Here is a 14140-nt window from a genome sequence, read left to right on the forward strand (position 1 = left end):
ATCCAGTTTCACTTTGACATTTAATTCCAAAATATGAAAGAAAAGGAAACTTGTTTTTTTACCTTTAAAGGGATAGTTCACCCAAAAATGATAATTCTGTCATTAATTACTCACCCTCATGTCGTTCCAAAACCGTAAGACCTTCATTCATTTTCAGAACACAATTTATGAAGCTATTTTTAATGAAATCCAAGAGCTTTCAAACCCTCCATAGACAGCAATGTAACCGAAATGTTCCCAGGCCCAGAAACATAGTAAGGACGATTGTTAAAATAGTCCATATGACATCAGTGGTTCATCCGTAATTGTATAAAGCTACGAGTATATTTTTGTGTGCAAAGAAAACAAAAATAACAACGTTATTCAACAATTTCTTCTACTCCATGTCACTGTCCGCCGACCCTTTAAACTATGTAATTATAACAAATTTAAAAAACTGCCAAATTCTGAGAAAAAAAATGTAATATTAAGGACGTGTCCACCAAAGGACCGAGGATAGTTTTTAAATTGTTTTCAAAGGGACCGCCACATATTTGAAAATGGCTGCAGCATGGCCAGGCAATGAGGTGTTTTTTTTTTTCTGGCTGAAAGTTGAAAACATTGTGTAAAAACTCAACACACATCACTGTCACTTTTTACCCAGCCATCCAATCACAGTGGAGGAGGGGTGGGAGAAATATCACCGATCGTCACATACTTGAACAACGGCTGAACAACAGTGGAGAAGTAAATATTGCTGTTCTCTAGGCATCCATGTCTGTACCAGATGACATCTCATTATTGCTATGAAAAATAATGCTCGGAAGAACATTTCACTCTAGCTAAATGCTGCATCTCCTAAGCATTTAAGCGCCCACAACTGGCCGTTTTCAGCTTGCTAAAAATGCTTTGATACACAGCCTGAGAGTGTAAATTCATTGATTGGAATTGACAGGTGTGATGATCAGAGGGGCTGAGTTTCTACCATTAAAGCTCAAGGATGTACCAAAATATGGATAGAGTTTGCCAGTGAAAGACTGACCAGTAAAAGAGTAGATATGGGAGCTGGACTCCACATCATAAAAGGAGACCAGTCCCTTCTCATAATCCACAAACACGCCGATGCGCTGCGGCCTCACTCTTAGAGACAGAGGGACAGAGGGACTAGAGAGAGCTTCGTACTGATTCTTATTTCTCAGCCACACAGTCCAGTATCCATCCTCAGGACTCAGTGTGATCTTTCCCTTCCTTTTAATGGATTCTCTGGCCACTCCTAAATCCCATGCAGTCTTTCCCTTCACCTGCACCTCAAAATAAAACTTCCCTGAGGAGAATCCCTCCTCTGCCAAGACATTTGGACAGTAAGTAAATATCTTTGGGCTATATGGGAGCTTTTGTTTAATGTCTCCACATCTCACTTGTTTTCCATCATAAGACAGGATGAGATCAGGATGAGCTGTATCAGGATCCAGAGTCACATCCACTGAGAAAACAAAGAATATGAATCACAACTTTACTGTAGACAGATTTTGAGTTTATGATTAGGATTATGACAGGTTAAAGTGCCCCTATTATGCCTTTTCAGATATTACCTTTCATGTAGTGTTTAAAGGGGTCATATGACGTTGCTAAAAAGAACATTATTTTGTGTATTTGGTGTAATGAAATGTGTTTATGCAGTTTAAGGTTAAATTGTGAATGTAAAAGGTCTGCAAAGTTTCAAAGATCAAAGTGCACAATAAATAGAGTTATTGTCTATCGAAAGAAAGAACCAAAGCCAAAACTGCCAAAACAAGTCATCAGTAAATAAAGTCTTACTTTCTGCACAAATCTACGTAAGTTTGTAACAAATCTGCATACACTGTTGAGCTGGTCAAGTGCTGGTCATGTGCTGGTCCTAAGCTGGTCCTGAGCAGGAGCTAGTTGCTTAGGACCAGCACTTGACCAGCTTAAACCACCTCATGACCAGCTTAAACCACCTCATGACCAGCTTAAACCAGTTCAAACCAGCAGCCATGCTTCAAAACATACCTAACCAGCATATGCTGTTTTTTTCAACAGGGTAATGCCAGCATGTGGTCTTCATTGGCTGCCCATGAACAACATCTACTTTGACCCTCAAATACATGTCGACACTGTTTTCTGGGTGTGAAAGCAAATCTACTTTGCATGCACTTCCAAAGGATGAGGATTCGAATAGATAAAACCACCATCATCATTACTGGTTGTATCACTGTGTTTATGCGTGCTGAGGAAGCACCAGAAGCTGAAATTCAGTCATGGTAATTGGCGTTTTGTTTCTGACACGTGCTGTAAGCACTAGACTAGACCAATCACAACAGACTGGGTCATCTGACTAATCAGAGCAGAATAGGCTCAAGGAAATTAAGAGACACCGGATGGTTGAACAAACTATTTCAGACACTGTGAGAAAAGCACTGATGCTGCAATGTATATTATGAGAAAATTAAAAAAGTGTTTTTTGGCCTTGGTTGGATGTAGACCTATTGTAGGGGACTTCCAAAACAAAATTAGGAACCTTTAAAATAGCACAATAAGGGCATTTTAATATTTGATTCAGTTTTGAATCAGACTGTAGTACAAAAATAAAGCTGTCCCTTACGAAAAAGAAGTTTATTCAAGTGTGCTATTAGTATACTTCTTTTAAACTAAAAATAGGAAAGTATACTTTTAGTCTACTTTTTATGTACTTCTCAGAAATGGGCTTTATGTACTTCTCAGAAATATACTTAAAATGACATTTAAGCATACTTGACTTATACTTAGAAAAAGTCAAAATATATTTTAGCTATACTTGTGTTCCTAGAATCCGTGTTTTCATTGTTATACTCTAGGGGGAGCTAGTACACATCTTCTGTACAGAATTTCCAAAAAACACAAGTGAAGAAGAAACCGAAACAACAGATGCTTCCACATGTATTCTAACACGATCATCAGACATAAAACAGCATCAAAACTGTGTAACATTATGGAATAAAACAATGAAGAGGTAATAATAACTGTCAAGCTTTGGGGTGTTGATCGACTTTATCTACGTTTTGATTATCATTCTGAATCCAATTCATAGTCTTTTTTCAGCTTTTTGTTCAAAATGTTGTTTATTTCTTAATTTTTTATTATGTAAACTAGTTGTGTACTCAAAGTTTACTGCTGTTATACTTAAAGCAAACTTAAAAGTATACTTTTATATACTACAAAGTGGGCCAATTTAGTCCCAAGGAGTATTGAAATAGTACACTTACAAGTATACTACTAGTACACTGATATTTGTATACTTACTACATAAAGTATACTTAAAAATATACTTGAACTTTACTTAAGTATACTTACTAAAATAAACTTGAAGTATACTACTTTTTGGTAAGGGGTATTGAAATGTACAAATAAAATAAAGCTGTATGAATGTAAAATGAGTGTAGAGCAGACATCACTGTACCTGCATACTGCTGCATCCACTTCAGCTCTGTAGAGACTAATGACATTAAAACATCATGAGATCTTTGAAATGTTTATGTATGAACATAAAGACATGTTTAAAGAACTGTCTACAAAACTTTTTATTTGATCAATCTCTAACAAAAACAAACAAATTACAATTAAAAAAAACAATTAAAGCACAACCCAGGCCAGCTGCTGTTTGAGATGCAGGCCTGAAATTTCACACACACACACACACACAGGTTTGTTTTTATGGTTTATGGGGACTCTCCATAGGCGTAATGGTTTTTATACTGTACAAACCGTATTTTCTATTGCCCTACACCAACCCTACCCCTAAACCTACCCCTCACAGGAAACTTTCTGCATTTTTAGATTTTCAAAAAAACTCATTCTGAATTATTTATAAGCCTTTTGAATTACGGGGACACTGAAAATGTCCTCATACATCACCTTCTCGTTGTAATACATATGTCATACCCATGTTATTATACAAATTTGTGTCCTCATAAACCACATAAACATGCGCACACACACACACATCCTTCCTCTCACAAAGAACAAATTTGCTTGATGTCCATCAGTTTGATTGTCTGGTAAAATATTTAAAATTCTGAATTGCTAAAATGGATCTGCACACAATTGTTCATAGATACTCATAAAACAAAATATTAATGAAATAGGTGTCCTCATAAACCACATAAACATGCACACACACACACACATCCTTCCTCTCACAAAGAACAAATTTGCTTGATGTCCATCAGTTTGATTGTCTGGTAAAATATTTAAAATTCTGAATTGCTAAAATGGATCTGCACACAATTGTTCATAGATACTCATAAAACAAAATATTAATGAAATAGTTGAAAGGTAAAACAATCACAGACTGAATATAAATTAATGTTTCTCTTTGTAGTTTCTCCTCCATGCATGGTTTCTGAAATAAATAGGTATTAACAATTGCTGATAATGAGCCACAAACACGTTCACATACTTGTATTTCAGCTCGAACCTGATTCATTCTATATTAATGATGACATTAAATTATGATAAATATATGTACCGGTCTGTGTGAGTTTCTCATCTATAGTGTCCTGCAGTTGAGTCAGAGCTCTCCTCAGAATCTCCAGACTCTCATGAGTCTCCACACTGATCTCAGGCCAGTTCCTGGTGTTTCTAGGGCTGTACAGGGACGAGTAAATCTACAGCAGGAGAGAGGAGAAACCCTTCAGCACGGGGAGTGTCATACTGCATTATTATTGATCAGAGAGATGTTGACTGACCTGTAGGAGGTGGAGGTGATCTTCAGTGTGTGAGAGCTGCTCCAGCTCAGTGCTTTTCAACGTTAGCTCACTGATCTCCTGCTCCAGCTTTTCAATGAGCTCTTCCTCCTGTTTCCCTGCTGCTTTCTGCTGCTCATCCACCGTCTCCAGCAGTTCAGTCTGACATCTCTCCATGGAGCGGATGAGATCAGTGAAGAACTCAACACGAGCTGCTTTCTCCATCTCTGTGCTTCTCTGGTGAACCAGGTCAATTAACAAATTATTAGTGGTGTTTGCTAAGGCAAGAATTAGTGTTACTATTGCTCATACGTCAGTTTTAGGGGAAGTTAAAATGTGCTCAAAGAAAGTATTAAACTTTGTCTTGCACTGAATGATTCCTCAAATCATGCAAGATTTTGGATCGCCATCACTGGGGAACACATTCACGATTAACTATTAACACTAGTAAACTCCAAATTACTGCTTATTGATAGGAACCAGTTGTTAGGTATTGGGTAAGGTAAAAAAATCTAGAATATGGTAAGGCAGAAAGAGTGACTGTAAAATCCCCAGACTAGCAGAATGATACAAAAAGTGAAAACAAGTACCGGTACTGTTGGACTGTATATCAGGACTCTTGGAGAACTGGAACTATCGTAGTCAACATTTGAATTGGATCAAAAAAGTTAATCATCAACGCATTTTGCTTTTAGGACAACTTTGATGAAAGGTTTTGATCCACTTCAAATGTTGACTAGTGTATATTAAATTGAATTCAATTATTTTCAGCTCACTTTTCTGGCTTCTGCTGAGTGTTTGATGTCTTGAATCTTCTTGATTCTGTTCTGGATCATCTGCTGTACTTCATTTTGAATCTTCATCTATAGACATAGACCAACACAGACACATTTATAACAGACATTTAAGGTGATGATACACGGGGCAACTTTTTTGAGCAATGTTGCTTGGGCATTGTTGCCGTCAACAGCAACAAATTTCTGTCTGGATACTTTAGAACGGTTGTGGGCCTTGTGTCTCACCTGGTTGCCCGTCGACGGCAACACTGCCCAGCAGCATGGCTCAAAAAGTTGCCCTATGTATCATCACCTTTACTGTTTTCTGAGGAAACTTATGTTCACAAAATGTTTTACAAGATTAAATAAAAATCTGATTCCTCACGATATGAACCATTTAAAAGCAGTTTTGTTCAAATCTTCTACCTTCTGCTCTTCACTCTCCTTTTCTAGAGGAACAGTGTTGTGGTTCTTGTGGTCTGTCAGAGCACACATGGGACACACACATGTCCGATCATCTCTACAGAACAGCTCCAGAGGCCTCTCGTGTTTCTGACATATATAGTCCTCCAGATTACTCACAGGATTCATCAGTTTGTGTTTCTTTAAACCTGCCACTTTCAAATGAGGCTCCAGGTGAGTTTCACAGTAAGAGCTCTGACACAACAGACACGACTTTAAGGCTTCCAGCTTTCTTTCCTCACAGAAGTCACACAGAACTTCATTTGTTTCCTCAGGACTTTTCTTTTTATAGTGATCAGCAACCTCTCGGAGTGTGGTATTGATCTTGAGATCAGGTCTTTGGTTGAATGTTTCTTTACAGTATGGACAGTTGCAGGTCTGACTGTTGTCCCAGTACTTATTCAGACAGGTCTTGCAGAAGTTGTGTCCACATGGAGCGGTGACCGGATCACTGAACGCATCCAGACATATAGAGCACTGAAGCTCCTCAGTCAGTGGACCACTGGAGGATGACATTGCTGGAAACATAAATGATGAACATTAATGATTTATATTCCTGAACAGTTGAAGCTAAATACTTCACATACACCTCCCAAGTGAGGAAAGTTTATTTCAGTAAAATCTTACAGTACCTCAAAAGTCTGATTTTTACAATTTGAGGCAAATATGGTTGGCAATAATGGGATAGTTTACACTAAAACGAAAATTCTGTCATCTTATACTTACCCTCATGTCATTACAAACCCATAAGACTTTAGTTCATCTTCAAAACATATTACATACACATTTCTAATGAAATCTGAGAGATTTCTGCCCCTCCATTGAAAGATGATTCATAATGTTCGTAAAGAGATCCAAAAATAAATCAATATGAATTAAGTGGTTTAATTCAATTCTTATGAAGAGACAATTGATTTATATGATGAACAGATGTAATTTAGGCATTTATTCACTTTTTTTTTAATCTGTTTATGAATGTTTTAAAGCGTCAGAGTTTTGGGTGAATAGACTTTCAATGGAATTAAAAAAAACTTATTTTATGTTCTGAAGAACTAGTTTTGTACAGGTTTAGAATGACATGAGGGTGAGTAATTTATAACAGAATTTTCATTTTTGATTGAACTAACCCCAGCTTTAATATTCATTGCATTATCTCACATCAGCAAATTTCAATTAGCTCAGTATCATTCATTACAAACAAATAATTAATTAATGTCTTGCATATCGCTCTACACTGAACTTACAGATTTTCACTTTTTCCAACATAAAATCACATCATGACTCTTTAATCAATATTCATAACACTGTACAGGAATATTCATATCATGTACACACTGATATGGACAAAAAACTATGTCTATTTATTTTTAAAAATCTCACACAAAAATTCTATTTTTCCCAAAATAAAAAAGTAAGTCAAGTGTAATTTCATCTTGTTTTATGTAAATGTGATTTTCAGCTACAGTGTAGCAGGTTTGTATTCTGTCTGTCTGCAGGACTTCTTTAGACTTTATGTCGTGTGACAAAATGACAGAAACACCAAACTATACAACCAATCAAATGACATGCTTTAAATACAAATCTGTTACCATTTCAGTGCAGTAAACTAAAGAAGGTGAGTATTTGATATGCTGAAACTGGGTTCTGTTCAGATTGTTCCAGTCTGACATAAACACCAGACCACTTCCATTAGAAACCTGTTCGAGACAATCTCTCTTATATTTCTATCACTTAGCCTACCTGTGAGTTTCAGATGTGTCCACAAGAGTTTGAATGGCTCAAAAAAGATTTCGTTTAACTTTCAGGCATCCATATTGTTGTTAGTTTCGTTTTCTCTGAGTCTCTCACTGAGCTACAGTGATGTCAGAGCTCCTCCTGTTTTTATCCCTGTATTTGGTGCGTTGTGTTCATGTGTGTCTGGTCTGGGACTGATGTTTCTAGGTCATGAAGAACAGATATCAGCAGACTTACAAAGCTGTTTATCAACTCAAAACTGCTTGTTCAACTTCCACATCATCTAGTCACCTCGCAGTGTTGGGGAAAGTTACTTTTAAAAGTAATGCATTACAATAATGCGTTACTCCATAAAAAAGTAACTAATTACGTTACTTAGTTACTTTTTATGGGAAGTAATGCATTACGTTACTTTTGCGTTACTTTTAAAATCTGGACAGGGCTTGCTTGTTTGTTTTTAAAATAAAAAAGTTATATTTTTGGCAAATATAAAAGCCTTTTCACACCAGAAGTGAAATGAATTTTTTTTTTTTTGTGTGAGTGAGATGAATTTATGTATATTCTTCTGATTTCTCTCAACAATTTATTGATTATTCCAATCAATAAATTGGAGAAAAAAAAGTAACTTGCGTTACTTATTTGAAAAAGTAACTCAGATATTCTCTTGTAAATTAAAGAGTAATGCGTTACTTTACTAGTTACTTGAAAAAAGTAATCTGATTACGCAATTCGCGTTACTTGTAATGCGCTACCCCCAACACTAGTCACCTGTGCACATCATGAAAGCATTTTTTAATTCTTTAATGCAATTATGTACAATTGTCTGCTGTTATCAATTGCTAATGTCATGTCGCTCAAAATGGTTCTTTGTTTAATCTAGGAATTAGTTCATAAATCAATGCAATGGAATTTAATGCAAAATGGTTGAACTAGTTGTCACGGTGCATCAAGTGCACCAATATTTTCTATACATTTCTATGACTTATTTGTAAATGTGTCCTAAAAATGTACGCACGAGAATAAAGAACAGATGTCGTATTCACTGCATAAGCTCACTGGGATCATAGATATCTACGTTATTATAGCAACAGCCGTGTCAACATTAAAGGGTCCGACGTGACAACCAGACCACGTCTCCTAGCAACTCCCAAATAAACTCGGAAAAAGCTCGTCGGTGTCGGTGTTGAGGATTAATCAGACCAGACGCGACATTTAACGCGTTTTAAGCGCTTTCGTTTTATATACGACGATTATTTGATGCATACGTTTGTTTGTTATTTGTGAAGCGGAACCCGAGATCTGGAGTCCAGAGATCCAGCCGGACGCGTTCAGAGCAGAATAAACTGTAAACAGTGTGTAGTCATTAGAAATAAAACCGCAGGATTATGTTCAAAAACACATTTCAGAGCGGCTTTCTGTCCATCCTCTACAGCATCGGCAGCAAACCCCTGCAGATATGGGACAAAAAGGTGAGCAGATGCTGGAAATGATGCTAGATTGACTGATGGAGCTCAGATGCTGCTAATGCACTATTTTACATTTAATCTGCATTAGGTGTGAAAACGTATAGCGTCGGTAGCATTATACACATTCTGATCTATAATAGAGACATTATAATACAGATCAGTGGTTTTGGGCATCACCATAATACTGATACTGTTATGGCATTCTTTCAAGTACCTAAGCAGTATATGCTTTAGTGTTTATTAATAGTTTTAATTAGTTATTATTATTTCTCATCTATTTTATTACTTATTATATTTTCTGTTTGCATTTTAATTTTAGTTGTTTTAGTACATCAACTTAAAATGAAAACGATAACTGTTTCCTTAGCAACTAGCTGAAATAAATAAATTTAGTTTGTAATATATATATATATATATTAGTGCTGTCAAACAATTTAATCGCATCCAAAATAAAGGTTTTTGCTCGCATAATATATGTGTGTGTACTGTGTTTATTTATTATGTATATATAAATATACACACATACAGTATATACAGGTGCATCAATATGTTGTTTATATATTAAATATATTTATATATGATATCATTTATATCACACACACACACACACACACACACACACACACACACACACACACACACACATTCTGTAATTAACCTGAAGGATAAAACCTAAAGGATAGAGAGGTTGATGTAGACATGAAATATGTATGAACTCACTAAACAAGCATGCTGTTGCAGGTCAGAAACGGACACATAAAGCGCATCACAGACAATGACATCCAGTCTTTGGTTCTGGAGGTGGAGGGGACGAATGTGAGGTGAGTGTGTCCCCGACCCGTCCATCAGTCTGACACTGAACACACACACATCATGATCAGACCTGACCCGTGTGTGTGTGTGTGTCTGATCTCCACAGCACCACCTACATCACGTGTCCCGCCGACCCCAAGAAAACCCTCGGCATCAAACTGCCCTTCCTCGTCATGATCATCAAGAACCTCAAGAAGTATTTCACGTTCGAAGTTCAGGTAGAGAACTGGTTTCTTCCGACAATTCAGAGTTGATTAGCGATGTCAGAAATGTGTGAATGTGTGATGCGCTTCAGGTACTGGACGATAAGAACGTGCGGCGGAGGTTCAGGGCGAGTAACTATCAGAGCACGACCCGCGTGAAGCCCTTCATCTGCACGATGCCCATGCGGCTGGACGACGGCTGGAATCAGATCCAGTTTAACCTGTCAGATTTCACACGCCGGGCGTACGGCACCAACTACATCGAGACGCTGAGAGTGCAGGTGAGAGACTGATCCAACCCATTTCACCGGGTTATTTTTAGGTTATATTTAGGTTATTAGGTTTTTTAACTATTTCTAGAACACGTCTTAAGACAAGAGGTGACGTGCTTTTTGTGTTGTGGCTCCAAGGCTCCGGAACTCACTTCCTTTAACATCGAGAGCTATGGGTTCTGTAGAATCTTTTAAAAAACACTTAAAGACATCTTTTTGGACAAGCTTTTAATTAGCGATATGGTTTTGCTGGTATTGAATTTTGTGGTATTTGTACAGCTGGTATTTAATTTGTTTTGATTTGATTTTTTTTTACTGTAAAGCACTTTGTGACTCCTCCTTGTCTGTGAAAGGTGCTTTATAAATACATTTTATTACTTACTAATTTTACCCCAAAATCAAGAGGAAAAATATAAGAAAATCTATTTTACATAAAGAGTCCTATTTTGGTACTAACACAGTTATTTGAACCATTATATTTTCATGACAGTTAAGCCTAGATGTGCTCAATTGCTAGATTTAATGGCTGATTTATTGTTTATGACACTGGTAATTCAGGGTTGTTATAGTTAAGCAAAAAAATAAACTAAAAACCATAAAAACATGTTTGTTACTGAAACATTTACGTTAGCTACAATAAAATGTATAAAAACTTTTTTTCAGATAGTTTCCAAAGCAACTTATAACTAGAACTTAAACAAAAAATTATTAATTATTCTTTTTATTAATTAATAAAATAAAAATAATATTATTAATTAATCAAATAAAAAAATATATAAACATTAAAAAAACATCAAAATTACTAAGATTTTAACTCAAATGAAAATGGAAAATATAAAAATAAAAACTAATTCAAAATATCTCAATAATACTTAACACTGCAGACAGTAAAAAAAAAAAATGTTAATACAATATAATAAAATGTAAACATAATACAATATTTATGTAAGCATAAATTAAGCAGCATTACATTTCTTTATGACAATTTCTTTGTATTACAGTTGACTTAAGTGTTTTGAAAATAAAATAATTTATATAAATTTAAAATGTATCTACATTTATATATAAATAAAATTATTTATATATTTTATATTATTTTAATGGCTATATATATATATATGAAAGAATGAATAACAGTGCTTTTAAAATCTGCCAATACAAAAATAATTTCTAATGTCAGCAAACCTTCATGATATAAGCTGTTATTAGAAATAGCTTGAAACTAAAGACTGTGATTCAGGTGTTTATGGGGTTGATGATGGCTGTCCTGTCCTGTCCTCGTGTCTTTCAGATTCACGCAAACTGTCGCATCAGGAGGGTGTATTTCTCTGACCGGCTGTACTCTGAGGACGAGCTCCCCGCTGAATTTAAACTCTATTTACCAGTACAAAACAAAGCAAAGGTGAGCTTCATCATGCCTGCTCATGTGCAGAATCATATTTTTACATCGGTGTGTATTAATCTCGTGTATTTTCTCCACAGCAGTGACACAGCAGATGGGATTCCGTCATTTCCTCTCTTTGTTTTATCTGCACACGTTCATATTGGATGGATTTCTAGTGGCACTGTCTTTTTGTTGTTTTTCGGATCTATGCGATTGGTTTCCATCTGCTGAATAAATATTTTATATGCACAAAGTGAACCCCGATCTTTTTCTGATTATTTTACATTTACATTTACAAAGCGACATACAAAAGGGGAACAAAGCAATTTTCTCTAGATATTGTCACATCATATTTCATACACAACTAGATATGCTGATGTTTGAAAAGATTTATTAAACTGGAACATGAGCTGCCAAAACCGTACAGGGAAAACGTAACGTGTCTTCAGTTACAAACTTTGGCTTTCACAGGAAAAATCTGCTGGTTATTAAATCTATCTGTCAAATGTTTTGTAGAAAGGTACTTCAAATGTAATTCAAAAACTCTTCAAATAAATCTATCACACCTGATTGCAGCAGTTACAATGGAATAAAGTAAATTTACATCTCGGTATTATCATAAGCATGGTAAATTATGAGATTAAAAAAAAACAAACACACACAAATAATGGGACCAAGCACCGCAGCAGTCGAAATGTTTTAACCAGATGCCAACAGAATAATTATTTCTGTATAATCTCTTCACAGTATATGAGAATATATATATATTTGACCAATCAGGATGCACCAAAGGTCTGGTACCAAGTTTTAAGTCAAATATTTGGCAAAATACAGCCTCACTTCTTATTTGGTGTCCATTATTTGCGGTTGGTTTGGTATATAAAAATCTCAGTAGTCTCAGGACTATTCCCCTGAAAAAACAAAGTGATGAAGTTCAGAATAAAGGTCTGTTCACACACCAACAACTATAACTACATCAGTGCACTCTAAAAAATGCTGGGTTGTTTCAACCCAACTTTGGGTCAAATATGGACTAACCCAACCTTTGGGTTAAATTTTTACATTCAATTTTTAACCCAAAAGTTGGGTTAGTCCATATTTGACCCAAAGTTGGGTTGAAACAACCCAGCATTTTTTAGAGTGTGTCCACGCAAACAGACCATAACGTCATCTGCCGCTTTAAATGTTTGCGCTCAAGTTAGGATGGATTCTGATAGGCTGTGATGGTTTCAACGATATCGTTCCTCTGTGATACAGTTATCTAGGACATCTTATTACATCTTTCTTGGCCCTATTGGTGCTTGAATCCCATTAAATCCCATTTAAATAACACTGCTGGCAATTTAAATGGCACAACGTAAAATTTTGGCTTTAACAATTTCACAGATTCATGCAAAATGTTGATATAATGTATTTATACGTCTCTTTTCAGAAACTAAAATTGATCAGCAAGTACTGAAATCAACATAAAAGCAGTTACATTCTTCAAATTAGCCTTTAAAAGGTTGACAAACATCATGCATTTCTGAATAAAGTGCAGAAACTAACAGATTCAGTCAATCACACCACCAAAGCAACAGCACAAAGAATAAAAAAAAGATTACATTTAAATTACAGACACAAATGAGTTCCCTTCTGAAATGCATTTGGAAGAATACAAACACTTTCGATTTTGCGCCTCTTTGAATTGATCATCTTGGTATGAAAATGTCAAGTATGAAACATTAGTGAGAAGGCATTGCAATGATGTGCTGCTTTGGCCCGGCAGTGTTAACATTAGATTGCACGTTATAAAACACACCTGCTCGAGTCTTTCGCATCACATTTGATTTGGGCTGAAGTCTGTTAAAAATCGAATATTTCCCTTCTAAATTTTTGCATTGTTTTTACTTTCAACATCTCGGTTATTGCAGATATGGTTTTGTCATGCCGCGACGCCCTCCGCCGCACTCCCATAATGCAGCACGTAATAGTCATGGACGTACATGAGCACGGCGATCGGCTGGCCGATGATCAGCGACATCCAGACGGCAGCGTTGCCGTAGTTTCCCCTCAAGAATCGGCCCACAAAATAGGCGAGCGGGATCTGAAACAGAAGGAGAATGTGAAATGAGGAATTTTATTTGACGTTCAACAAGCAATATTGAATATTTAAGACTGACCTGTGCCATCATTCCCAGAAACGCCCAGAGCCGAAACATCTTTAGAGGGACACTCACTAAATACTGGCAAAAATTACACAAAACATTGTCAGGATTATTAAAGCCACAGGAAAATAGTGTAACATGACTGTAAATTGTAATGTAGTC

At 36.0% G+C, this 14140-nt stretch overlaps 2 protein-coding genes across 5 annotated transcripts; one reads left to right on the forward strand and one right to left on the reverse strand.

The window, feature by feature from the left end:
- Positions 1-244: 244 nt before the first annotated feature.
- Positions 245-7789, reverse strand: LOC107655123 (E3 ubiquitin-protein ligase TRIM39-like). Of its 3 annotated transcripts, XM_016442547.1 has the most exons (7): positions 7700-7789; positions 5924-6477; positions 5498-5584; positions 4725-4958; positions 4505-4643; positions 3437-3472; positions 245-1462 (listed from the first exon to the last, which is right to left on the reverse strand). In XM_016442547.1, exons 2-7 carry the CDS (start codon positions 6473-6475, stop codon positions 915-917), a joined length of 1596 nt encoding a protein of 531 aa, XP_016298033.1. In that variant the 5' UTR covers positions 6476-6477; positions 7700-7789; the 3' UTR covers positions 245-914. The 3 variants fall into 3 exon arrangements, with proteins under 3 accessions (XP_016298033.1, XP_016298032.1, XP_016298031.1); XM_016442546.1 differs by lacking the exon at positions 7700-7789 and having other exon boundaries at positions 3437-3463; positions 5924-6487; XM_016442545.1 differs by lacking the exon at positions 7700-7789 and having other exon boundaries at positions 5924-6487.
- Positions 7790-8964: 1175 nt separating this feature from the next.
- Positions 8965-12079, forward strand: LOC107655124 (cilia- and flagella-associated protein 20). 2 transcript variants are annotated; one of them, XM_016442549.1, is made up of 6 exons: positions 8965-9162; positions 9901-9980; positions 10079-10190; positions 10268-10456; positions 11739-11849; positions 11933-12079. In XM_016442549.1, the coding sequence occupies exons 1-6, from the start codon at positions 9079-9081 to the stop codon at positions 11933-11935; spliced, it is 579 nt and encodes a 192-aa protein (XP_016298035.1). In that variant the 5' UTR covers positions 8965-9078; the 3' UTR covers positions 11936-12079. The 2 variants fall into 2 exon arrangements, with proteins under 2 accessions (XP_016298035.1, XP_016298034.1); XM_016442548.1 differs by having other exon boundaries at positions 8966-9162; positions 11930-12079.
- The last annotated feature ends 2061 nt before the right edge of the window (positions 12080-14140 follow it).

The sequence above is a fragment of the Sinocyclocheilus anshuiensis genome, unplaced genomic scaffold (assembly GCF_001515605.1).
Source record: "Sinocyclocheilus anshuiensis isolate Anshui unplaced genomic scaffold, SAMN03320099.WGS_v1.1 scaffold515, whole genome shotgun sequence".
In the NCBI taxonomy this organism is placed as follows: domain Eukaryota; kingdom Metazoa; phylum Chordata; class Actinopteri; order Cypriniformes; family Cyprinidae; genus Sinocyclocheilus; species Sinocyclocheilus anshuiensis.

What these genes read in the sequence shown, in the direction of transcription:
- LOC107655124 (XM_016442548.1), top strand. Translation starts at nt 9,079, where the DNA reads ATGTTCAAAAACACATTTCAGAGCGGCTTTCTGTCCATCCTCTACAGC. An exon ending in TGCAGATATGGGACAAAAAG is followed by an intron (nt 9,163 to 9,900) that starts GTGAGCAGATGC and finishes ATGCTGTTGCAG; the next exon opens with GTCAGAAACGGACACATAAA. An exon ending in GTGGAGGGGACGAATGTGAG is followed by an intron (nt 9,981 to 10,078) that starts GTGAGTGTGTCC and finishes TGATCTCCACAG; the next exon opens with CACCACCTACATCACGTGTC.
- LOC107655123 (XM_016442545.1), bottom strand. Translation starts at nt 6,487, where the DNA reads ATGTTTCCAGCAATGTCATCCTCCAGTGGTCCACTGACTGAGGAGCTT. An exon ending in AGGAGAGTGAAGAGCAGAAG is followed by an intron (nt 5,585 to 5,923) that starts GTAGAAGATTTG and finishes CTATGTCTATAG; the next exon opens with ATGAAGATTCAAAATGAAGT. An exon ending in TGAGAAACTCACACAGACCG is followed by an intron (nt 3,473 to 4,504) that starts GTACATATATTT and finishes TAATGTCATTAG; the next exon opens with TCTCTACAGAGCTGAAGTGG.